The sequence below is a fragment of the Siniperca chuatsi genome, linkage group LG9, assembly GCF_020085105.1.
Source record: "Siniperca chuatsi isolate FFG_IHB_CAS linkage group LG9, ASM2008510v1, whole genome shotgun sequence".
Taxonomy (NCBI): domain Eukaryota; kingdom Metazoa; phylum Chordata; class Actinopteri; order Centrarchiformes; family Sinipercidae; genus Siniperca; species Siniperca chuatsi.
The window spans coordinates 31,244,299-31,272,276 of record NC_058050.1 but is presented as its reverse complement, the minus strand read 5'-3'; the positions used below and the strand labels follow the sequence as shown (position 1 = coordinate 31,272,276).

Below are 27,978 nucleotides of genomic sequence, written 5' to 3'. Positions count from 1 at the left end.
CTTGTGGTTCCTAGAGTGTCCAAAAGTATAATGGGAGCCAGAGCCTTCAGTTATCAAGCTCCTCTCCTGTGGAATCAGGTCCCAGTTCGGGTTCGGGAGGCAGACACCATTTCCACATTCAAGAGTAGGCTTAAGACTTTCCTCTTTGATAAAGCTTATAGTTAGGGCTGGCTTGGGTGAGTCCTGAACTATCCCTTAGTTATGCTGCTATAGGCCTAGACTGCCAGGAGACTTCCCATGATGCACCTCTTTCCTCTCTCCTCCTCTCCCTCTCCATCTGTATGCATTTTTATCCCATTACTGCATGTTACTAACTCGACATCTTCTCTCTCCCGTAGTTTTGTGCTATACAACACAGGTTGTGATACTGCTACACACAAACCCTATCACTCATTAGAACTGAAGTAACAAAGTATCTGTGAGAGATCTTTCAAAAGATACTTGTCTCTTTCATACTTCACATACTGTTTTTTAGATACTAGATACTGTATCGTTTTTATTTGGGTATCAAAGATACAAAGATATGTGTCTGTATTGGCATTAATGGAATAGTTCAACATTTTGGATTTAGTTCACTTTTTCACTTGAGTTGAGAATATCAATATTAATCTCATGATTGAGTGAATAAAGCTAAAGCTGCTGCTTTGATACAGATTTCTTCAAAAGACAGTGGTTCCCTGGCTGGGGTCTGGGGACACCCAGGGGTCTTTGATGGCCTTCCAGAGCATAACCAGAATGATTAATAGTTTAACATACTTTAATTCTATTTACTAGAAATGACCCCATTAGAGAATATTTAAGAATGGCCACTCTAAGCATAGGTTTCACTCTCACCAATACCATCTCCCCATGTGCAGTGCAGCCTGATGCTGTTTTCACATTGCATTTCATATGGAAAAGATAAGCCAGAAGTCTGGCACTCAGAATGGTACTAGCTCTGTCATTGCAGAGCGGAAGCGGTCTGTGAAGCCAGTGGTTTCTGCTGACAAAGCCACCAGTAATAGAGTTTCAGGCCAGGGGACGTAGTGATGGGCACAGCAGTTCTTTACAGCGTATTAGAATCATTAGAAGCGTTCATTAAAAAGAGTGTGTAGTACGTTCAGTGAACATGCACTGACTGTTCCCTTGCAGTGAAAGGATCTGAGACAGTCTCAGGCTCAGCCACCCGTTTTTCATATTGCAGGTTTCACCACGTATGGTAAACTGCAAGACACACACATACACACACACAGGTCTGTGTTTATACCAGAAAAGGTTCCCAAGAGGTAACAAAACGTGCACACACACAGGCACGCACACACACACACACACACACACACACACACACACCATACCGTATCCTTCTAGCTGTCCTCTTTTCAAAACAGTAAGGTTATGTGTGTGTGTAAAGTTAAATGTTAGCTTATGCATATAATATAAATCTAGATAATCTTAAATATTGCAGTCCAGGACCAATGTTGTTGTATTATTGCAGCTAAATGTTAGCAACCTGAATCAGGTGTGTGTTAGCTGTCTTAAACATACAACATTTCTCCTGCAAGTGAGTGTGTCCCTGCACGTTTGCTCGCATGACTGAGAGCTCAACTGAACTGAGAACGGATTGTTTCAGGAAGTGATTCGGTTCAGTTCGTTCACCCAGAAGATTCGTTCTTTTGAGCGAAATGTTTGCGAACAACACAGCACTGAGGGGAAGAGAGAGCAGCCAAGCACAGCACTCTCAGCCCTCTCCCCTCAGGAAGGAAGCCTGCGTTTGATGGATCCTCACACAGGCTTCCTATGAACTCCGAGGTCCTTCAGTCACGAAGACGCTCAGGGTTTTAGTGTTTGAAATAGATTGGTCTCTGACAGATGGGCCCCGTGTTGCTTCCGGCTCACTATTTAAACTGTTCTTGGGGGATTTCTGCCCATTATCATACTGTGTCAATGTCAGGTGAAGGATTCCTTAATACATAAAGCACAGCAGACCTGGAAACCTTACCGTAGGATTTTGTCCAGTGGAAATGTTTGATGTTAGATATGTCCTTACACAGAATTACATAGCTAGCCATAGTGTAGATAGTAAAGTAAGAGTTGGGAGAGTGAAACTAATGATAAAAGCAGACATCTTGATGGAGCTATCAGATTTACAGTCTGATAGAGTGACAGACGAACATCTCATTTACTTCTTTCCATTCTGATTGCTAATCTCTGTCTGTTGGCCGATGACACTGAAATGTTAAAGAAAATGACAGACAGCAAAAGGTCAAGTCTGAACCTTTTCTGGCACACCACATTGTTTATTGCATTACACCATGACAAGTCTCTGCCACAGAAATAATCACTGAGCTTAAGTAACAGGATGTCTACATTTTTCAGTCATCCATCTGGCAGAAATAAGCTTTGGGTATGTTACATGTATATGATAGAGTCTATCATATACATGTAACATACCCAAAGCTTATTTTTATTTTTAAGTATTTCCCCCCGCTGGTATATATAAGTGCTTCATTTTAAAAGCTCTGAAAACCTATTTTCTTGATCAGCATCTTACTAGTGGTGGGATCCTACATGTACATGTAGCCTACATTTGGGTTATTTCAATTTAAGAGATTTCTGTATTTATTATTTTCTCTGAGCTCCTCTCACTGGTTTTAGGTGGGCAAGACTAAATTAAAAAACGGTGATGTCACATACTTTGATGCCCCAATCAGGATTTTGCAAAATATTTGAATCAGAATCAGATGACAGTTAGTACGGGTTTTGGTCACTGTGAATCAAATCTGATTAAACAACACCCACACAGTCCGGACGAAGCACATCAGTTTTCTTAATAAATACTACCTAAATATGTTGTTTCTTTTACTTTGATTGTTGTTTATTTAGTCATGAATATTCAGTGTTATAGAGAAATACTTGAGATTTGACTTAGGTGTGGATGAGAATTGAGTTTTTAGGGGCTTTAAAACCCCTAGGCAAGACATTTTGATTCTTAAAAACTAAAACACAGCTGTCCCAACTATGTAATTGGGATTTATTTAATTTATTTTGCATATTTTTGCCTAAAGATGTGATTATGCAGCTGAAGTGCGGCCCAAGGTTGGCACAGAAGATTCGCGACTCATTGTTTACAAGTTGCTTATGTGCTTTTTGTGTTACACATTTGTTGTTGACAGGGAGTAACTGGCTTAAGATTTGGCGGTTATTGCACTGAATGGTATTCATAGCAACAAGTCTCAACAGGTCCTCAGCAAACTAGGTAGCTGTAAATACAAATGTAGGACACACTGCCTAAACTATTTTCTGTCTGTTTTTGACACAGACTATCTCAATGTGAATGCTTCCTTATCAGGGGCGTGCACAGACCTTTTGAGGGGCTGTTGCCCTAACCTGCAAAAAGGGCAACCGCCTTTCAAGCTCGTTTTAAGCTTCACACTGTCATCTATCAGTTTGATTATAAAAGACGTGTACCTGTGGTGATCACACCGTTTCAACACGGCAGAGCAGCTCTTCACTTAATTACTTGTTATAGACAGCAGAAGCTATGTAAAGGAAATATTTTGGAAACCAAAAAAGTGAAAACCACAATATTCAAACTTCAAACATGAACTCTTTGGACTCAGATGATTATGAGTTGATATTGTGTACATCATGTAAAGTAAAAATTTAAAAGTAGATTTTGCTAATTCGAGCCATTGGAAATTTAATATACTTCATTGTGTCATCCAAAACCATGAATGAATACCACACAATGTCTGGATTTATATAATAAACATTTCCGTCTATGAAATTTCCAGAGACAATATTATAAAGACAGTCCAGGCTGTCATTCTTTTCAATCTAATTCCATTTTATTTCAATGGCGCTTTAACAAAGCATTTGTCACAAAGACACTTTATAGACATACATATAATTTAGAGTTGTAAAGAAGACCATTGTCCACAGTATCTCCTTCTCTTTACCCCACTCTTCCTGGCATGGCCCTTCATAGTACCTCCCTCACACGCAGCCATTAGCACCCCCATATGTCCCCGTCTGATGTCTGCTGATGCTCAGCGTGCTCGGCCTCACTCTCTGCTCTGCAGCCTCGTGGCTGCGTCTCATCTTAAATTGAATTATTAGAACCAGAATAAAGAATACCATTGTCCACAGCATTTTCTGTTCAAAATTACTATTTAAAATAGCAAGTACCTTTATATATACTTTGCCGGTTCAACAATTCTAATCATTTCAATTCTGACTGTCCGACTGAATCGTCATCTTTCATCTCGCACTGCAAAAAATGCACTAAGCCTCTTTCCAACTTTTAAATTGTTGCTTGACATTTCTGTCATAATGCTTCACCTGCTGGACTGCTGGTAGTCTGAATCCAGCTCCGCAGAGTTTGCTCCTCACTAGACTGCCTATATTAGCCAGCTAGCTAGCTAAGATTGGTTCATGTGATATAATATAAGGCAACGTGATGCAAACATGACAAGCTGCGGATTGTTCTGAGGCATATGTGGAGATTTTCATTCACAGGGCAACCCTTTGGTTATAGCATTTGTCGTTAATCATTATCACAACTTCAAAAGACTCACTGATGGGCTGATGAGCAGTTAGCATCTGCCATCAGTGTGTTAATGTGTGTGAATGGGGTGAATGTGATATGTAGTGGGAAGCGCTTTGAGTGGTCGGAGAGAAAGGCGCTATACCAGTACAGTCCATTTACCATATAGCACATGCTTTAGTGCTTTGCCATCGGTATTTGAGGTAATGGGAGTGATGAGTAATAAAGCGACTGATTACACGAATCAGGGCCTGTGTCGGCTGTGTGTGACAGCTCTCATGTGACATCAGCTTTTCTCTCAGAGGGAGGAACTGCATGAAAGAACAGCATCCATGTCACTGTGTGTGTGTGTGTGTGTGTGTGTATGCATGTGTGTGATATGACATCACTTGCCTCACTCCTGTGTCCCGTCAATGTGATGGAGCGATGCACACACACATACACACACACACATAGACAGACCACAGCGGCGCCAGTTGTGGTGGATCATTTTCATGTCAAGTTTGGATAAATCAGTGGTAATGTGGGCTGACGCTGCTGTACACCGCTGCCTGCAGGCAGCCATGCAGTGATTTGCTTACGCCCCACACCCTCAACCAACGCCTGGAATTTCCCTGCGGATCTCACTTTACTTGAATACCCAAGTGTATTTCAACTGGCAGTCCACTTACTGCACTGTCTGTGAGGATTTCACTGTGTTTACTGAGCATTATTTGTGGATATATGACAAGTACAGTACTACTTTGTGGAAATCCAAAAAGAATAGACCAACAAATTAAGCTGACTTTCATTAAAATTAAGTCCCATTAGCAGAGGCTGCAAAGTTCATTCCATCCCTCCACTTAAGCATTAAAAAGGAATATTTCAACATTTGAGAAATGCACTTATGTGCTTACTTTCTAAGAGTGAGATGAGCAGATTGATATCAATATCATGTAAATGCCTTAAGTACAGAGCTGGAGTCAGCATGTGGTTAGCCTAGCTTAGCATAAAGAGTTGAAACAGGCAGCTAGCCTGACTCTGTCCAAAGTGCAAAAATACACCTACCAACACCTCTGAAGCTCACTGACTAAAACCACAACCGTCGTTTCTACATTTGTGTTGAAGCTCTGTACTTAACACACGCCAAGAGACTGACATCCATATGAACAAAGATTTGTCTTTAGGGTGGAGCTAGAGGACATGGTGTGGGGTCTTCAACATTAACAGGGCTTATCTCCTTTAAAACATGGCAACAACAACACACTCAGCTGGACAGTGATGATGATCACAGCTAATTTTATGGCAATCTGCCAAAACAGAAAAAGTCATTTTCAAGGGAATATAAATCTGTTTAGCAATTTCATGGCAATTTGCCAGGTAGATTTCAAAATTTGCTGTGTACAAATGAATGGGTGGATCATTCTCTGGGGACCATACACACATGTCGTAGCAATCTGGCCAGTAGTTGTAGACATATCTTGTTTTGGACCTATGGTCTATGAATGAACTATATTTTAGGCCTCAGTATTCTTGCTCAGTATGCTAAACAAGCCAATGCCTTGTCCGGTGGTTCCTTCCTGATCACAGTCAATTAGACCTAGTCAATATATTCATACAGGTTTTATTTTTATACTTTATATCAGATTACACAGATTATATCACTGGGGTATTAGTGAACTGAAACCTGTCTCACTCGACCTTAGGGAGCTGCTAACTCGCCAGAAAGATGTTCATTACATTCATTGTCTTCGTTTCAGTGGAGAGTTTGTGTTTCTTAATGCTCTCAGGCTTTTCCATAATGACATTAATGGCATTCAGAGTGAAATACTGAGAAGCGAAAAATGTATTGAGTATCAAAATATTGGTATCAGCCTTCAAGAAATTAGATTTCAGATATTAGTCCAAGTCAAGTACTGGGCTGTATTTGTGAATGTCCATGATGACTAGTGGATGTGTTTGCTTGTATATGGGTGTGTGTCTGCCATCCACAGCATGTGTCAGCGTGGCCTCATCTCAAAGCGTCCAGTGTTGTGTTGAAGCACAGCGGACTCATTCATGAGGCTCTGCAGCACTTTGTGTAAACAGTCCGCCTTCAGCTGGTCCTCCAGGAGCTGGAAGTGTGACTTTGTTGATGAATGGGAAGGAAACGAGAAAGAGCATCGTTAGTCTCGGCTCATCTGCCTCAGCTGCTCACACTGCATTCTGTTTAATTTTGGTCACCTAGAAGGAGCAGAGGGATTAAACATGTTGATGTGTGCTTGTTTAGTCACAGAATTGCTTTAGAATTCATTCAGGTCACATGCTTCCCATAGAGTCGTAAGAATAGTTTTTGATCAGGTTTTGTGCTGAGGTCCCTGCAGCTCCAAGTGCTGTTTTGTACAACAGCCTTTGTTGTTTTCAATGGGTCCTTGTTAACCTGCCTGTGGCTGTAGCATTCATACAACAGGTCCAGTAGTTTACAGTGGTTTGCACTAAACTTTCCATTTCACATTTGGCAACAATTCAAATTGCTTGTGGAAGTGTTGGTTAACTAGTATACAATTCACGCAATGAATTGTATACTAGTTAACTAACACTCTTTTGTGACAATTCAGTCTTTTTAGCCATGCTAGCAGTATGGATGTTGGTCAGTTGATCGCTAAACCACTTTGGCTCTGACTGAAATACCTCAACAACTATTGGACGGATGCCATGAAATGTGCTTCATCATTCATGTTCCCCTCAGGATGAATTGTAATAACTTTGGTGAACCTCTGAATGCTCATCTAGCGCCATCATCAGGTCAAACTTTTTATTGTCCAACACTTTGGCTTATGACCAAATACCTGCAAAACTCCAATCCCATCAGCCTCAGCTGTACTTTGTGTTTAGTGTTAGTCAGCAAATGTTAGCATGCTAACACATTAAACTAAGATGATGAACATGGTAAAAATATTATTGTGACCATTTTAGCACGCTGACGTTAGCATTTAGCTCAAAACAACACTGTACTTAGTACACCCTCACATAGCATGGCTGTAGATGCCCCTTTCAGACAGCAGACACGCGATTGACCCAGATCTACTCGTGTTGGACTCTTTGATATGAGACAGCTGTCACCCTGCTTCTCACAGACTTCAGTGTGCAGTGTAGTTCATAAAATTCACTGCTAAACCACAGAATTACATCCAAGAATTACCAGATAAAAGTTTCACCTCTCTATCTGTCCATATGCAAGCTCTCTCTCTCTCTCTCTTCCTCTTATTCTATCTCTCTTCTTTTGGTGAGTCTGTTAAATGACGTTTAAGCATCTGTATCATTGAAGTAATTTGCGTTCCTGGTAGCTTCCGACACACGTTCAATCACGGTCAGGAGGAGGGTCATGAAGGAGAGTCGGCTGACGTGCATTGGCCCGTTCAGATAGACCCCTGACGTGGGTTTGACTGTGTCGCTGTGTCTGAATGGGGTAATAGTCTTCTTACTAAACATGCTTGATTTCAGTTTTGCATACCAAGTTTGTGCACATACTTTAAATAACTTCACACTTGGTTAGGTGAACTGAAGACTTGAAATTGCTTGTAGGTGTGAATGTGAGTGTGGTTCTATGTGTGGCAGCCCTGTGATAGACATGTGACCTGTCCAGGGTGTACCCCGCCTCTCGCCCAATCTGTGTTGGGATAGGCTCCAGCCCCCCTTGACAGGATAAACTATAAGGATAGGGAAGGTGAAAAATAGACTCTCTGGAGACAGCCATGTTGAAACATAACAGCAGAGGTATTTCACAGGTGGCTGTGAGGATCTGGAGAGCTGGCTGGACAAACAGTCACAAGCTGCATCAGACAGTAGATCCTTAGGCTTCGTTCTTCTGCTGCAGTGTGTTTCTGCTGTCTAGTCACTTACATAGAGACTCCAAATCTACTCAGGATGTAACTTTTTCTCATCAAGTAAATAAAAAGGATTCCCACTGGCTTGTTCAGAGCTTGCCATAACAATAAATGATTTACAGTACAGACAGGTGACAAAAGAAACTTTGATGAATCATTTGCTCTGGCTTTCACAGTCACCAGATCTCAGCTCAGGATGATACAAGTCTACTGAATGCATATTCTAACCACATTTGACCCATTCATATAGACAGCAGCATGTACATATTAGGTGATCTGGATATCTTATAGCAATATAGCTGCCCTTTCATTTGTACATAACTTGTACACCCAGCGAATAAGTCCAACCTGTAGGAGTTTGATAGTGCAGCATCAATACACATGCTGCTGGAATCACCATAACTTACTCTTTTCAATGTCCATCAAGGATAAATGTCCATTAATCCACTTAGAAATCCAATAAAAGAAAACTTCAGTAACTTCGGATCTTGTCTCATAATCATCCGATTTAGACTTTTTCTTCTGTATCAACAGCGCTCGTGTTGATTGCTGTCTGTTCATGCGTGGTTACAGTGCAAACAGGAACTGGAAGTGGTTAATGAATGATTTGCCAAATATAGCCCCAAAAAGGAAAAACAGTGGTATAAATAGTTTTAAGTTTAATATCTGGAGATTTGGGGAGGTTCCTCCCAAATAACTTTTTAATAACATTGTCAGTTTTGACCTGATTTTTGTGCTGGTTATTTTTACATCATGATCTGATATTGAAGCCTGGCACTTTGTAAACGTTTCGCGACTGTTGTGTAGTGGGAGCTTCGAATAATGACCAAAGCGGGTGCTGTTCAAACGGAACGTTTTACTTCACCATTTGCTGCAGTTTTCCCAAGAAATAAATGGGCGACACAAACGTACACAAGCAGACTTTTGCATCTGGTGTCTCGTGTTCATGCCAGCATTAAAGCTAGCCACAAGCACAAAAATTCACTTCCTTGCACTTCACAATAAGGTATTTCCTGTTACCAAATAAACATTTCCACAGTAATGCAAATGAATTACCATTAACAGGTACTAAGATAAATTAATTGCTAATTAGTAACTTCCCACTCTGAAACGTGTCGCTCCAGTCTCGGTTGTGAAGCTGGGTTCTGGTTGTTGGAACATGTACGGCTGAAGCGAAGCCATAGTTACCGGTTTTGTTTTGGATCACACTACCTTGCTCGCCAAGACCCGCCCCACTTTGCTTCTGATTGGCTAGTAGTCCTAGGTACTGCAGCTGCGCAACTCCCAACAAAGATCCAATAGAAGTGAGATGCCTCACTCGGTAGCTAAAACAGAGCCTTCAAGACACGGTGAAAATAGTTGCTGCAGCAATGTGCAGAAAATTAAACCATGTAAACCCCAAAATAAAATTAGGAACCTGAAAATGAGCATAATATGACCACTTTAAATTGTATTTATGTTGAAACCTCCTGAAATGGTTGAGACCATTAACAGTTACACAGCTATTATTTACACTCATTTTAGACTTTTTTGTTTGTTTTAGAGGTGTTCAAATACAAATCATTCTTTATCATCTGATTAATGTATGTACATGGATTGAATATAATGTTAGGTATATTTTGTGAGCAGCTAAACATATTGGGCAGTAGAAAATATTTAATACAGAAAAGCAGGTAGTCTACATGATTTCCAACAACTTCGGTTGCAAGTCTGAATATATATGAATACGGACATTTTTGTTAAATAAACAGATTCAGATAGTAGCTATGAGTTACAGCCCTAACTAGGAGTATTCTAAGATATCATTTCAATTTATTTCAATTTTATTTATATAGCGCCAATTCATAACAGAAGTTATTTCATTGCGCTTTTCCTACAGAGCAGGTCTAGACTCCAACAAATCCCACCATGATAGTAAACTTTGTTTCTATCCATGTTTTCCATGTGGATTATGTTTTCAAGAAATGTGGTCTATAAATCTCTTATTGAAAGTGTTCTGTCAAACAATATGACTACACGGTATGGCAAGCTGGCAAAGGTCATCAATGTGGCCAGTAAATTAATCAGAGGGCCACAGAGCCAGTTAGGGGCTCTTTGGGAACAGAGGGTGAGGAGGAAGGCTCTGTGTATCACAGAGGAATCTTCACTACCTCTGTTCGCCAGATTTGAGAATCTAAACTCAGGTAGCCGCAACAGGATGTCTCTGGAGAAAGAATGTATATACGAAGTCAGTTATCCCGCAGGCAGTTGGACATGCTCAGTTCTTAAGATGCTTCATTTTAATACCTTTCCTTAGATTTTGGATATTGCATTTTAATTCTTTAGTGTATTTCTACTGTCAGTGATGTTGTTATGTGGTGTGTGTGTGTGTGTATTTTTGGATGTTTTAATGAACTGCAAGATGGACCAAAGATAGTTTTCTACTTTTGTGGACAATAAAGTTGTATTCTATTCTGTATTCTATTCTGTTCTGTAGGTTTAACTGTATGACTGTGCCTGTCTGAAAGCGATATAGTGAAAGAGATCTGTCTCTTTTACTCTGTCCCTTCATTACTGTCACTGTCTCTCTTCCTCAATACGCATTATATCATCATCGTCACCATCAGAAACAGTATTACCAAAGCAATATACAAAAATGGCCATATTCAACTATATTGAAAAAATGATCTCTTCTCTCTGCTTGCCTCTCAGCTGGTCCCAGTCCATGTGTCTGGCTGGTTGCTGTGGTTGTATACTCTCTCTAAACAAACCACAGTGTCTTGCTAATCCCAGGCTTCTGCCTTACGTTACAGCCATCAATTTAAGACCTCCGGGCCTCTTAATTCACCGTGCTGTGGGACGCTGTCAAACACTCCTCCACCACACACATGGTTTCCAGTATTACGCTGTACGTGTGTGTGTGTGTGTTCCGCAGCATCTGTCAGACATGGCAACACATACAGTGTGGCTGTCAGTGCTGCGCATGTCAACCCGGTCCAGTGTAAGCGTCTGTCAAACACTTCCACACACATGGTTCTAAGTACTATATGAAGGGGATTGTGCTGCTGCTACTGTGCATGACTGCTGTCGTACTGCGGGAGTGTGTTATTTGACTGTGGGTGTCAGGGTTTCACCAGTAGGAATATTAAACATTTTAGCTGATCTTTAGAGGGGCACTCCACGGTTTTTACACATCCAGGTCTGTTTATTGGTCACAGGGAGCACTAATCCTGTGAAAAGAGTTGTATAATGTGGCCCTGGAGGACCTTTGTCAAGACTGACAAAATAACCCTGATGATGTCACAGTGATGTCATTGGGGTTATCTTGGCTTGGGTTTGGAGACCACACGTTTTTAGACTCAGTTACAAACTGGAGGTGTGGAGTTTAAAAGATGTGGACATTTACTGTGCAGGGACAGTCTAATCAAAATGCTATAAAGTTCCATTATGGGAAATGTATGATTCAGTGTTTTTGTAGTTTCATCCATACAAGGGACTAATTTTGACTAATTTTCTTAACTTTATGGAAGTGCAATACTGACTCGCTGGCGTAGCCCATAATCTTATAAAACAGTTCACCATTTCCTCCAAAAATGGATTTTGAATCAAATAAACAGTGGTATTTACACTGGCAATTATTAGATATTTATAAAGGCCAATTTAGAGCCAAAGCTGCGCCCCACTTCAAGGCTAGCCTCTGGAACAAAACACTTAATATGATGTACTATTTCTACAGGTTTACTGGCAGAGTAAAATCTGTTCTTTTTTCTGAAATGATTGTTTTTGCTTTAGTGAGAGTTACAGGGAACCAAGTCTCTCTCTCCTTAGTTCTCTTACACATTATCTGTGGTCACAGCTGTGAGGTCCAGATCTTTCCTTATTGTCATTTTGATCCAATACTTCCCATATCAGTGTAGATCACTCCTGATAAGAACATCAACTAAATGCCTCAATGTCAAAGTAAACCTTTAACCTGTCTCTCACCGGTCATAAAATATCCTCTCATACGCTCTCTTTTTTTGTAGATGTCATTTCTCCTACACACTTCAACCCTTACTTCAGGCGGCTGACGTTTGATGTGTCCTCCATGGAGAAGAACGCCTCCAACCTGGTGAAGGCTGAGCTCAGAATCTTCCGTCTTCAAAACCCCGGGGCCCGAGTGTCTGAGCAGCGCATTGAGCTCTACCAGGTACACACACTTTCCTCTGGACTGACATCAGGAGCTGCCAGGGTTCCCTAAAAATGATTTTAGAGTTACTTTTGGGAATTATTCTAGCTAGGAAGAATTGCTGCTTTACTTTAACATCATAATGAAATTTTCCCTCATTATTCCCTATAGTGTTATGTCATTGGTAATTACACAGGTAAAACTGCTACTAGTAAAGGATGATCAGAAAACCTCTGTTTCACATTTTCCTAGCTAAATTAATCTAATAGTGTCTCTGTAAGCAACACAAGACATTTCTTTATTATTTATAAGTGTCGACAGATCACAGTAGATATTATACAATATTTTGAAGTATTTTGAAAGGGTATCATACAAATATGTTGAAGCTAATCTGAAACTCTGTCAAACATTTTAAAGCACAAATATGGTAACTGTCTGACAAGATCCAAGTTACTCTGTGAAACATGGACACAGTACAGTCCTCACATTAGCTGCAGATAATTTGCATAACAATTAAACAATTAAACACTGGCTCTAGATAGGGCCTTTCGTGTTTTGCGGCCACCATAGTTTCTACTATACTCTTTCACTGCTAGATGCGACTAAATCCTAAATGCTTCCTTTAGCATTGTGACAGAGACATAAATAACAGTATTTACCTGAGGAAAACATCAGGGAAATTTATTATATGTATTTCGAATCAAATTCCCACTCATGCGTGTGCGGTTTTGCAAAGGTTTTGATTTAGAAGCAGTTATTGTACTGATATTCGCGGTAGAAGTGCAGCTAAACTCTTTCAGACACTGGTGGAGCTGATGTGGAAGACCAGAAACTCCGCTCTCCCTGTTTGGAGTTGGTGGGCGGTGCCTGCTCAGGCCTGTGGCAGCTGACCAATCAGATCAGACTGGGCTTTCAAGAGGGGGGCCTTAAAGAGACAGGTGCTTAAAATGGAGAGTTTCAGACAGAGGCCAAAAAGAGGTGCTGCAGCAATGGACAGTATGAGAGAAATACTGTGTTTTATGAACATTAAAGCATGTAAACAGACCTCTGAAATAAAAATATGAACCTGAAAATGAGCATAATATGTCACCTTTAATTTGTTTATACTATTATACTAAAACTCTTTAAGAAGAGTTAATTACCTTGTACCTTTAAATTAACTACAATTCCCAAGGTGCACTAAGCTCAAAATTCTGTTGCTTTCACCGCTAATGGTGAGCGGATACTGAAGATTACACCTTTTAGAAAAGTGATAACACAATCTGCTTTTGCTGATTCTTGGTCAGTTTTAGATTCATTCAGCAGCTATGCTGCCATGTTCCATCCACCATAAAAAACAGGATTTCTCAGAAACATAGTTAAAATAGGACCTGATTGCCATAACAAAACCTATGCCAAATATCTGACAATGTCATGATCATAAAATAATGATTTTATCTGCAGCTTAACATAAAAGACAAAAATATGTAAAAACATATTACAACAAAGTAGTTTGTACAACCTGTCATCCAAACACATCTAAAGGGAAAAGTGTTTATAGCTGTTCTCAACAGCCACTGGGACACAACGCCCTTAATTTTGACTTCGGAAAGGTGTGGGGGGAGGGGGTTTCAGACGCTGTTAGACTATCAGACTTAGTTTGAAGCATACTGATGCATTAAGCAGTGACAGAGACTTTACTGTAGCCACAGTCAAAGAAAGGAGTGTCACCCACAGAAACTTTATCAATAGGAAGGAAAAGCCCTGGCCATAGTGTTTGACTGACAGCAAACCTTAGGACGGCCTGTGCATTAATAACAGTTATGAGCACCAGTGATGGACACATAAATAGAAAAAGAATATAGTAGGGGCAATAAACTCTTACCCCTGATGTTGTGGTCCAAAAACAACCCCCAAAAAACAAAACTGGAATTTCAAGAATAACAAATGTAACTCATATTCTAAACTTAAGCCTGGTACTGTTCACAAGGGTCCAGGGATTACTGTTTCTAACACAGTTAAACATTGAGGTTACACAGGCTAAACACAGCTCAAAATGGAGATTTTCTCACGCAAACACAGCGCCTGTAAATGTGTGAGGGAGGAAGGGACGGGCCGGTACAAAGAGGGAGACCCAATAACATCCACATTCATCACACACACACACACACACATACATACTTTTTCATGTCTATACAAAACTTAACACCTCGTTTAGAAATGTTTGAAAAAAATTTGGAGTTTGGACTTTGCTGTGATAAATATCCTGTAGATCCATCATACATTGAAATGACTCCTGAGACTCAACAGTGAACTGCACAAGATTTTCTTTCCTTTCTAAATCAATGCCAACGCCTAAAAGCAATGTTTCTCATACAATTCCGGGTGAAGTAAGATTGTAAATGATAAGTTTTGATCAATTAAAACAAACTATGAAATCATAGAATCATATCATTTTGTTAAAATAATCACTTTTCTATAAAATGTGCCTGTTATCACCAGCTTGTTATGTGTATTATGTTACTGTTAACAACAGGACACTGCACTGTGCAGTACTTGCATGCATGTGCAAGGAGACTGTTTATACACCAACTTTCACAGAATCAGAGGCTGATCCTGTAAAGTGTCTATTTACGAAAGGTACTATTTTTTGCTCTTTGTTGTTCTTAGTTTGTTAGCTAAACTTTATATAATCAGGAAGACAATTACAACAAGATTCACAAGTATTTTTTTCTTTAAGTAGAAATTTAAAACCCTCAGAGGAATCAATGTCTCTAACTTCAGTTTTGTTGCAGTTTTTTCCATTCCAAGTTTATCAAGTTTAAGTCATTGTCTAGACAAATGGAAGGAACTGCAAGACATACTGAGTAAGTTTGTGCTGTAGGGTTAGATTTTTAGTTTTTTTTTTTTTTTGTAATTGGCTTTATCACAAATAAATTTGATTTTGACTGAGATTTTCTTACTTCTGGAAAAGAACTTGGAAACTGGTTTCTCTACAGGTCTTTAAAGGACCATAAGGGTTAAAAGTGACACCGAAAGGGGTCAAACATTACAATCATCAAAAGAGTTCTAATATCTGTTTGTTAGCCCTCAACCCACCGCATCATAAAAAGTCTTTTATCTCCAACTTCTACCTCTGATTATTTTCTCTACATACAGTTTGTGAGCTTTAGTCTCTTCTGTCAGGTTTCCCATACCAAGCCTAACAGGAGATCTCAGTGAAAGCAGCAGGAATAGTGTTTTACACATTAGGCGGAGATGAGCCAACATAAACACATGGTTCTGAAGGACAGCAGAATAACAAAGGTCTGTCTAGCATCTGGTTATGCTCTCACTGCTCCTCCCAGACCTGGCCAATCAATCACAGAAAAAAGAGCAGGTTGCCAGACCTCAACCAATGCCTCAACCAACTGTCCTCTAAACTACTGTGGGTGCATGTGTGTCTTCTATGTTGATGTATTGTGTACTGTGTTATGACTGCAGTGCATGTGTTTGCTAAACCATAGAATATAGTATTACCCAGGCTTCATTCAGAAGCCGAATTGAATTTGAAACACTGAAGTATCATTATGTTTATCAAGTGAGAGCCTTCCATCATTAATATCTGCTTAAATTCAGACAATGACATCTCCATTCCACTTCTTTCATTCCACAGGTTCTCACCACCAAACACACCTATGTGCACCTACTGCTGCCTGAATCCAAACCAACAGTACCATCATACATGCAGCTGTTCTTCTGTCCAAACCAGAAGAAAACTTTATTCTTTAGTCTGTTTAGATTCACACACACAGCTACTAGCTCAGTCACATGGTTATCACACAAATAGATGCTGAATTAGACAGCATTTTGTAAAGTCAGTGATAGAGATTTTGGTAGTGGGGGAGTCAGATCATACCTAGTTTCAGTCCATGCAACTCTAAAAGTCTATTATATCCATCAGCTTGCACCCATTAACACTTAAATATTGGGGTGTTTTCCTGCAGTTTAGATTATGTTGGGCATATGACATACTAGGCTTGGGTGGTATCAAGTTATTATGGTATACCAGGGTATTTAGAAATCCCAAAAGGCATGATTTTCAATACTCTTCTTTCTATTAAAGGTGTTTGTGCAGCGCCACCCCTCCTCATTTCAGCTGGGAGATGTGTGCGATCGGCAAGTTTGTTACGTTTCACAAGCTTTACTAGTCTAATAAATTCTTACACATATTTTCCTTATTAAACAGAAAAATACAACAGGTTTCTCTCTTTCACTGAAAGACTATAGCTTAATTGCCTTGTTAACTCATCATAAAACACACTTCATTCAAACTCGACAGAAACAAAATAAAACTCACCAAAACCTTCTTGGTTAGTCTGTCCACTGCTCCAACAATCACCAACTTTGGTTTGGTTGAAATAAACCCTTAACCGAGTTAGATGTGAAACTATTCTGACTCTATACGTCGTTTTTCCTGGTGCCTCTCTGCTGTTGCTGGCCTTACTGGTTTAGCTCACTGAACGAGAGTCTGTCGCTGAGCAGCGGCTCTCACTCATTCTTCGGGGCCAGACCATTAAATTAGCAAAATAAAATGACAAAAATCGGCCAAAGAAAACAACTATTTGGCGATATATTCATTAAATCACCCAACCCTAGTGGCTGCGTCGGATTGTTTCCGACTCATGTGATTAAGCGTTGTGAAGTCCAAAAGTCAAAATTTATTGTAGAAATGTAGATGTAATCCACAACATGTTTTATCTAACAAAATATTCTGCTTCAATACATATTTGTTGCCATTTAGCCTTCCAAAAACAACATTTTCACGGCGGTCAAAAAACAGTTTGATGTCCTGCTTGCTGCACACAAAGGGAGGCAAGTATTAAAGGGGTGGTCTAGCAGCAATCTAACAGTACCATAACTGACGAATTATATTCATTAAAGAAAGTTGATTGAAAAAAATAGACTAACTCATTTAATCCAATTCAAATTGAAGTTTTTGTTCGAGGATGGTTTTTTAGGGTGATGACGTCATAAAATATGGCGACAGACAACCGAAGCTTCATTCGAAAACCTCAATAGAATCTTCAAATGTAAAAAAACATGACATACGGTACAGCACTAAGTAGGCTAATTGCATATTAGACACAGCATTGTAGGCTAGACAATATCATACATGCTACAATGACTTCTATCACCAGCAGCTCAGCTTATGTGGGTTTTTTTTTTTTTTACTCAAATACCGTCATATACCGTATACCCTGGTGAGATGTCAGGAAGGTATGAAGGTATGTTAAGCACCACCAGCAGGTCAAAGTTGTCACTTATCCTATGAAATATCTCAACATCTACTAGATCATAGACATTCATGGTTCCTAGACGATGTATCGACTTTCATGATCCCCTTAAAATGATCCATGTTTTCGTGACATGGGGCCTTTTATGAGTGTGCAAATAATGACTGTTGTCTCTCAGAAGCAAAGGCAGAATCAGTGTTAAATTGTTATAGTGCTGCAAAGAGTCTTTGAGAGGAGGTCAGGGTGGATGGGTGGTTGCATGTGTCTGACTTTGACAAGGGAAATCGTTGTTCACATCTTGTCTCCTACCAACAGTCAATATATGTTTCTTTTAACCATGATCACAGTCTTTCTCTAGCCTGAACAAAGTAGTTCACTTGCCTAACATATGGGTCATTTTGAAAGTCAATTACAGATTTTGTTGTCAAGGTCAGAGGACTTGGACAGGATTGTGATTCATAGAACTCTGGGAATTTCTCCTTATCCACTGAAATTACTACAAGACCCCAAAAGAAACTTTTTCAAGTGTCTTAGTACAGTTATTTGTACAGCACAGAATGTTTAATAAATAGCTCCAAAATATTATTTCTGTTTCACAACTTTGATCTGTCATGGCTCTGTTTTGTCTACAGATTTTAGGACACAAAGACCTGACATCCCCAACACAGCGGTATATTGACAGCAAGGTGGTACGAACACAAATGGAGGGAGAGTGGCTGTCCTTTGACGTGACAGAGGCAGTGAGTGAATGGCTGAACCACAGAGGTGAGTGCATATTCCTTGCATCACTGTAGCACGTTCCTCATCACTGATTGCATGCGTTACATTGTTGCATCACCTTGTCACCTTGACTTTTGTTTCTCTACAGACAGAAACAGTGGATTCAAGATCAGCCTGCACTGCCCATGCTGCACGTTTGTTCCATCCAATAACTACATTATTCCCAACAAGAGTGAGGAGCTGGAGGCACGGTTTGCAGGTCATTTGATTTTAAAAATTGTTAAGGGGTGTTAAAGAAGTCTAGTTTTATCCTATATTTTATTATTGTCAACAATTCCTATGAAAAGACCAAAATCAACAATGTGTCATCTCTTAATACTTTTCTGACTCCCCTTGTGATTGAGCAACATGTACATTTTCCATTAACACCAGTAAGGTGTAGAGAACTCAGTTATAGGCACCTGCTCACACTTACTTTGCATGCTTTTCATTCATTACTGGACTGGATGAGGGGCTAGGTTTCTATGTGGCTGGGAGCATCAGGAGAACTGAAAACTCTGCAGAATAATGGCTTGAGTGTCGATTAATGTACTCGTGTGGCATTTCTGATCTCCCCTTGTTATGATTTTGGTATTGTTTGGGTTTTTTTTGGTTTTTACCTACTCAAAGCAATTAAATCAGGAGAGATTTCATCATGAGTGAACAATAATTTTATTGACATGCATAATAAAGATTCTCATCTTTATTATGCACGTCAATAAAATTATTGAATTATGTGAAGAGCCTTTGGCAATTAGACCCCATCGTGACGTCATCATATTTTAATGGGTTAGTAAAGTCGTGAGTAGCATAAGACCGATGGTGATGCATGAGGTCACGAAGACCATGGGTGATTCAATGAATGAGGTCACGAATGTAATAATAATAAATAAAACTTTATTTATAGAACACTTATCAAAACAAAGTACAAAGTGCTTCACAACAAGAGAAATAAAATACCACAGTGAATGATGAAATATAAAGAAATGAAATACGCAAAAGCAATAAAATAGACAGTAAATTAGACAGCCAGTTCAGGTAAAATCAGGATATGCTTTCAGATAAAAATGTGTTTTGAGACGCGACTTAAACAAAGACACTGACTCAGACAACCTAATTTCTTCGGGCAAGTTGTTCCAGAGCCTCGGTGCCCTGATAGCAAAAGCTCTGTTCCCCTTTAGTTTTCATCCTGGACTCAGGAACAGACAGAAGACCCCTGCCCGAAGATCTCAAACTACGTGAAGGTTCATAAGGGATTACAAGGTCTAAAATATAATCTGGGGACAGGCCATGAAGAGCCTTAAAAGTAATCAACAAGATCTTAAAAATCAATCCTAAAACAAACAGGGAGCCAATGTAAAGAGGCTAAAACAGGTGTTATGTGGTCGTACTTCTTGGTCCTGGTTAACAGCCTAGCAGCTGAGTTTTGTACAGTCTGCAGTCGTGTCAAAGTTTTTTGATTAAGACAAGTGAACAGGCTGTTACAATAATCAAGGAGTGAGGAGATAAAAGCATGTACAACAGTTTCTGCATCACTAAGATTAAAAAAAGATCTGATTTTTGCAATGTTTCTGAGGTGATAAAAACATGATTGGACAAGCTTAGTGATATGTTGCTCAAAACATAAATTGCTATCAAATAGGACACCAAGATTTCTTGCAACAGGCTTGATATGTTTTGACAGGTTACCAGTAGATGGCAGTATTTGTTTAGTGATGTGTTGGGGCCCAATAACAAGGATTTCAGATTTATTTGAGTTGAGCTGAAGAAAATTTATCGACATCCAATTTTTTATGTCAGACAGGCAGTCCTGCAGAGAACTCAGCGTACTATGGTCAGTGGGCTTGATAGGGAGGTACAACTGCGTGTCATCCATATAACAATGAAAAGAAATACCATGTCTGCGGATTACATCACCCAAAGGAAGCATGTATAAGGAGAACAGTATTGGTCACAGAATTGAACCTTGAGGCACACCGTACTTGATATGGGAGAAGGATGAGATGAAGTTATTAATGCTGACACAGAATTTCCTATTGGACAGATAAGATGAGAACCAGTCTAGTGCAGTGCCAGATATGCCCACCCAGTGCCTCAGTCTATCTAAACGAATGCCATGATCAATTGTGTCAAAGGCAGCACTTAAGTACAACAGCACAAGAATTGAACACATGCCTGCGTCTGCATTCATTAAAGTGTTATTGGTGACTTTGAGGAGGGCTGTCTCAGTGCTGTGGTGTTGACGAAAGCCAGATTGGAACTTTTCAAGGTATTATTGTTTTCAAAAGCAGCAAGAAGCTGCTTAGATAAAAGTTTTTCGAGAATCTTCAAAATAAAAGGTAATTAGGAGATTGGGCGATAGTTATCTAGGAGGGTGGGGTCAAGCCCAGGTTTTTTTAGGACTGGCTGGACACAAGCTGTTTTAAAGACGACTGGTGAAATCACTGGCAAAGGACTCAAACCCATGACTCAGAAACAGGATGGTGTAAAAGTTTACTTGCCTAAAACAGGTTCAGTGATCAGTCAGAGACAGGCAAACAGATCCAGTAATGCGAGGTCAGGGAAAACCAAAAAAACAGGAATATACGCAGCACAAGGAGGGAAAGACACAAATTAAATGAGGAGAGATAAGAAGACACAGGCGCAATTAATAAGGGCAGGGCAGACAATCAACCAGGTGGGAAGAACACAAGGGCAGGAACTGAAGTGATCTGCAACAACAGCAGAGGTGAGTAACAAAATAAAACAGGACATACTGAATGAATAAATGACAGAGAAAAACATAATCTAGGAAACGGGGTGGAATGTATCAACAAAGACCTTTCGATGTGTTCTATTTGACCATGGTGAGTGAATGAGGTCACGCTGACCCTAAACCTGAATGTGGCCAGAATGACCAATAGGATGTTGGAACCTATATGACCTATATGAAGTGTATGATGGTGCATATAATTGCTAAGGTCAGCCATGACAAGCAATGGTGAATAAACAATAGCAACTGAGACAACCAAACAAGAACACCACCACCAGTTATATGCATGACCTACCAGGAGGGAAGGTTTCAGAGGTCTTTGATTTAACCAGCAACAACTTGATGAAGTCAGCAATGACCAGGAAGCTATAGCACTTGCCAGAAGCAATGAATATGACAACACCTACCAGAAAGCAAAGAATATCACAGCACTTGTTAAAGCAATGAACATAAAGCCATTAGCAGAAAGCTATGACGATGTAGCAAATAGTAGAAAGCAATGATAATGTAGCAGTCGGCACAATGCAATGACAATGTAGCAGTTAGCAGAATACAATGACGATGTAGCAATTAGCAGAATGCAATGATGATGTAGCAATTAGTGGAATGCAATGACGATGTAGCTATAGCAGAATACAATGATGAAGTAGCAATTGGCAGAATGTGATGAAATGTAGCCATTACCAGCAACACACCAGCAACACTTGTCAGAATGACATAATATTAAATTAGGATACCTATATATCCTGCAATTACAAAAAGTGTGAATGTTGCCGGCAAAGATCTGAATGAAATTTTGTAGATAAATGAGAAAGCCAAACACCACCACTGTAATGAATATGACACCACTTACCAGAATATGATGGATATGAACCTACTTACCCACTTATTATTAATATTACCACAACCATTACATTATTACTATTTAAAAATTCTATGTGGAATTTGCATTTTGCTACTGTACGCTCTTTCTATCTTGCGCGCGCCCTCTCTCACTCTCTCGCTCTCTCTCTCTCTCTCAACCCAACACGGCAGCAGCAGATGGCTGCCCACCCTGAGTCTGGTTCTGTCCAAGGTTTCTGCCTCTTAAAAGGAAGTTTTTCCTTGCCACTGTCTCCAAAGTACTTGCTCTTGGTGGGAATTGTTGGGTCTCTGTAAATAATACTATAAAGGGTACGGTCTAGATCGGCTCTATAAGAAAAGTGCAATAAGATAACTTAAGTTATGAATTGGCACTATATAAATAAAACTGAACTGAATTGAATTACACAAATACATGAAAATGAGCAATAGGCAGAAAGCAATGAATATGTGGTAATAAGCAAAATACAATTAAGATGAAGCAATTGCAGATTACAATAAATTACCAGTATACAAAGAATATGACACCGCTTACCAGAATACGATGAATTTAAGCAATTAGCCAAAAGCAATGAATGTGTAGTATTTAGCAGAATAACAATGAATGGAGCAATTAGCATAATACAGTGAATAAGAGCAATTAGCAGAATACAATGAATGTGTAGAATTATTAGCAATCAGATACGCTCACTTAAATGAGGCAGTGACCAGAAACATGTAATATAGTTGGCAATGCTCTGAATTAATATGACTAGATACAGTGAATGAAAAGCCAAGTGCAGCTGAGACTGAAAATAACGGAAAATAAAATCAGAAGGAACAGTGAGCAGCAGATAGCCGTGAAACCAAAACACCACCGCTAGTTACATGCATTATGTATCAGGGAATCTGTGCAAGCCACATTTACAGAGAAAGCACCTTCACATTTAGACGCTTGAGGATGAACTGGAGTGACTAGGGACAATTCAATTCAATTTTATTTATATAGCGCCAATTCAAAACATACGTTATCTCATTGTACTTTTCCTATAGAGCAGGTCTAGACCGTACTTTTTGTTGCGTTTTTGTGTACCTGGCAGAAGCGTCGCTAGAAGCTTCATCTTAAACCATCATAAACTTACATTTTATCAAGTTTTTAAGCCAAGTTTTCTACGCTACACTGTTTTCCTGGCCATTGCTTTACCTATATGTTTTAACTTGGTAAAAGTTTTCAGTCATCGGGCGTGTGGATCTTAAGTAATTTTAAGCTGGCTGCAACTCGACGTGGTTTACCGGAGTACCTCCACTGCTGCTAGCTTAGCTAGGTTTGTTTTTAGCCCAGCGGCTTGGCTAACCGGTCGCTTTTACCAAGGATTTTAAGCTTGTAGCGCTTTTATGGATTTTACTGTGGACTTTAAGCTTGAAGCACTCTCACAGACTAAAGGATTTTGCCACCTTACCGTCTCAAACCTGAAGAAAAGTATCACCTGTCTGGAAGCCGAGCTAAGAGAAAAAGACAAGCTCATCCTGGAGTTCTCCACTGTCGCCTCGGCCCAGGCAAAACACCTTGTAGTCCTCAGCTCCTCTCGCTGCGCCAACCGAAATGCGACCATCGCATCTCACTTCCCAGACTGCTCCACTCCAGCACTGGACAATAATCCCACTCTTCCGTGGCTCGGCTCCATCATCACTGGCGCCCCGGAGCATGAAGCCATTTCAGCTAAGCCTGAAGATCCGTGGTTCCTTGTGGGTGCGAAGCCCAAAGCAATGGACATTTCAACTCCGTGCCGAGCCCCAGTGGATGCACAATCACTCGTCGGCGGGGTGGTGAGAAGGCTCTGGTGAGTTCGACTGTAGCCTGCAAGGACAGACATGGTGCAAAGTGCCTGCCTCCTCCACCTTCACATCAGGACCTCCTGCTGGCCAACAGGTTTGACATCCTGGATACACAGGACTTTCCTCCACTGGAGGGACGCTCGCTGCTTCCAGCGGTCAAGTCTTCCTCCTCCTCTCGCCGCAAGTTACTGAAAGAGGCCATGATCAGGAGAAGCTCTGGAGGTCTCATTCGTCCTGAGACAGCGGAGAACTCCTCTGCTAAGGAGGACGCCGCCCCCTCGCCGCAGCAGTCCCCGGCCACAACGTCACCTGTTTCCCTTTGCTCTTTTTCTTCCTCTTCTCTGCCCACCAAAACTGCCACGCACCCTCTGCTGTCACTAACTCCCCCTTGTGGACTGATCATAGTGCTGCTATTTGGAGCCCGGATCCCTCTAGTGCCACTTTTAACATTCCTGTGGTAATTTCGGATAGGTCCTTAATGTGAAACAGACACAGCCAACACATCAATAATAATAACTTAATAAAGATCCGGGCCAGACCCTTACCTCCACTCTCAACCTCAAATCTGAAGCAGCACAGACTTTTTAAGATGGCTCTTCTCAATGTAAGATCTCTCTATAACAAAACGTTTATTTTAAATGATTTTATCTCTTCTACTGTTTTAGATTTTATGTTTTTAACTGAATCCTGGTTATGTCCTGGTGATCACAGTAAGCTGGCTGAATTGTGCCCTCCTGATTATGACAGCTTAAGCTGCCCTAGGGATTGTGGTCGAGGTGGGGGCCTTGTTACTGTCTATAGGAAGCATTTAAAGTGTAACCTCATAGCTTGCAAAGATTTTTCCTCATTTGAAGTGCTCATGTTTTAACTTGGTGGCCCCCTCCCAGTCATATTTGCTATTACTTATCGCCCTCCTAAACCAGCTGGCTCCTTCTTGTTGGAACTCCCTGAGTTTTTATTCAGTCTTGGGTTAAATTATGATTTATTTTAATATGAATTATTCTTTGTGTTGATTTTAATATTCATGTTGATGACTCAGTGCCCTTGCTGCAGATTTTTTTAAATATCACTTTTTAAATATAACTCTTAACTTTCAACAACATGTGTCTGGCCAAACTCATTCCTGTGGCCACACCTTATACCTTGTCTTTAGTCTGGGCCTGAAAACCCCATCTGTGGAAATCAGGGACATGTTTGTATCTGATCACCTATGCATTGTTATTAACTGTGAATTACACACTGCTAGTACTGTCTTGTCCCGCTCTAAGTACATACGCGTCCTTAATGAGCATAGTGCCTCAAAATTCTGTACACTGTTCAATTCTCCTGGCAGTGTGTTTCCTGATTCCTCCAACACCAACGATTTGGTTGATTCTTTTAACTACCTGTGTTCTTCAACCTTAGATCTCATAGCTCCTCTGAAAAATAGACCAAACCCAAAGACTAGAAAACAGCCATGGTTAAATGACAGTATTCGAAGCTGTAAAAAGAAATGCAGAAGAGCAGAACGCAGAAGGAAGAAATCAGGTCTCCAGGTCCACTTTGTGGCCATGAAAGTGTTATTACGCCTTTATAATAGGATGGTGAAGGATGCAAGCACATGTCATTTCTCTGCACTTATTTCGGCCCATCAGCACAACCCCAGATTCCTATTTAAGACTGTGGATCAGTTAGTTAACCCAGCCTCTCCTTGTGCCCCTGCTGATTGTGATGCTGATTGTGAAAAGTTTCTTTTGCACTTTGCTGGAAAGGTGGAGTTAATAAGATCTGATATCACCCCAAATCCTGCCTTTTTAGATGTGGATCACCCGCTCAGGGATTCTTTGAGCAATTTTTCTGCTGTTATACTGCCTGAACTCGTAGACATCATGTCGCTTATGAGAGTGTCCTCCAGCCCTCTGGACAAAATCCCAACTAGGTTTTTATTGGAAGTTATCGATTGTATTGTGCCCCTTTTACAAATTATTTTTAACAGCTCGCTGTCTACTGGCTGCGTCCCTGATTACTTTAAAACAGGTTTGAGTCCTTTGCCAGTGATTTCACCAGTCGTCTTTAAAACAGCTTGTGTCCAGCCAGTCCTAAAAAAACCTGGGCTTGATCCCACCCTCCTGTATAGCTATCGCCCAATCTCCAAATTGCCTTTTATTTCCAAGATTCTCGAAAAACTTGAATCCAAGCAGCTTCTTGCTGCTTTGGAAAACAATAATACCTTTGAAAACTTCCAATCTGACTTTTGTCAACACCGCAGCACTGAGACAGCCCTTCTCAAAGTCACCAATGACCTTTTAATGGATGCAGACGCAGGCATGTGTTCAATTCTTGTGCTGCTGGACTTAAGTGCTTGTGCCTTTGACACAATTGATCATGGCATTCTTTTCGATAGACTGAGGTACTGGGTGGGCATATCTGGCACTGCACTAGACTGGTTCTCATCTTATCTGTCCAATAGGAAATTCTGTGTCAGCATTAATAACTTCATCTCATCCTTTTCCCATATCAAGTATGTTGTGCCTCAAGGTTCAATTCTGGGACCAATACTGTTCTCCTTATACAGTACATGCTTCCTTTGGGTGATGCCATCCGCAGACATGGTATTTCTTTTCATTGTTATGCGGATGACACGCAGTTGTACCTCCCTGTCAAGCCCACTGACCTTAGTACGCTGAGTTCTCTGCAGGACTCCCTGTCTGACATAAAAAAAATTAGAAGTCGATACATTTTCTACAGCTCAACTCAAACAAAACTGAAATCCTTGTTATTGGGCCCCAAAACATCACTAAACAAATACTGCCATCTACTGGTAACCTGTCAAAACATATCAAGCCTGTTGCAAGAAATCTTGGTGTCCTGTTTGATAGCAATTTATGTTTTGAGCAACATATCACTAAGCTTGTCCAATCATGTTTTTATCACCTCAGAAACATTGCAAAAATCAGATCTTTTTTTAATCTTAGTGATGCAGAAACTGTTGTACATTCTCCTCACTCCTTGATTATTGTAACAGCCTGTTCACTTGTCTTAATCAAAAAACTTTGACACGACTGCAGACTGTACAAAACTCAGCTGCTAGGCTGTTAACCAGGACCAAGAAGTACGACCACATAACACCTGTTTTAGCCTCTTTACATTGGCTCCCTGTTTGTTTTAGGATTGATTTTTAAGATCTTGTTGATTACTTTTAAGGCTCTTCATGGCCTGGCTCCAGACTATATTTTAGACCTTGTAATCCCTTATGAACCTTCACATAGTTTGAGATCTTCGTGCAGGGGTCTTCTGTCTGTTCCTGAGTCCAGGTTGAAAACTAAGGGGGACAGAACTTTTGCTATCAGGGCACCGAGGCTCTGGAACAACTTGCCTGAAAAAATTAGGTTGTCTGAGTCAGTGTCTTTGTTTAAGTCTCGTCTCAAAACACATTTTTATCTGAAAGCATATCCTGATTTTACCTGAACTGGCTGTTTATTTTATTGTTTATTTTATTGCGTTTGTGTATTTTATGTATTTTATTTCTTTATATGTCGTCATTCACTGTGGTATTTTATTTCTCTTGTTGTGAAGTACTTTGTACTTTGTTTTGATAAGTGCTCTATAAATAAAGTTTTATTGTTATTATTATTACTTTTTATAATATTATTTACAGAGACCCAACAAATCCCAACATGAGCAAGCAGTTGGCGACAGTGGCAAGAAAAAACTTCCTTTAAGAGGCAGAAACCTTGGACAGAACCAGACTCAATGGTGGGCCGCCGCTGCCGTGTTAGGTTTTGAAAGAGAGAGTGAGTGAGAGAGAGAGAGAGAAAAAGAGAGAGAGAGAGATGGAGAGGTTTTGGTGGGTGGGGGGGGCAATGCAAATACCACCTAGAATTTTTTTTTTATTTATTTATTTTTTAAATAGTAGAATAGTAATTGTAGTGTTAATATTAATAAATTAATAATAATAGGGATTACGGCTATAGGAAAAATAATGTCAGTATTAGTAACAGAGCCAATAACAACAACTGTAGTAGGAGTTTTTGAGCAGG

At 40.1% G+C, this 27,978-nt stretch overlaps 1 protein-coding gene across 1 annotated transcript in view; it reads left to right on the top strand.

Moving 5' to 3' along the window:
* The window catches only part of tgfb2 (transforming growth factor, beta 2), a 95,397-nt gene that overhangs the window by 40,481 nt on the left and 26,938 nt on the right, over positions 1–27,978 (top strand). The window contains exons 2-4 of the mRNA XM_044206557.1: positions 12,375–12,538; positions 18,405–18,537; positions 18,641–18,751. Coding sequence (XP_044062492.1) covers positions 12,375–12,538; positions 18,405–18,537; positions 18,641–18,751 — 408 coding nt within the window. The remainder of the gene's footprint in view (positions 1–12,374; positions 12,539–18,404; positions 18,538–18,640; positions 18,752–27,978) is intronic.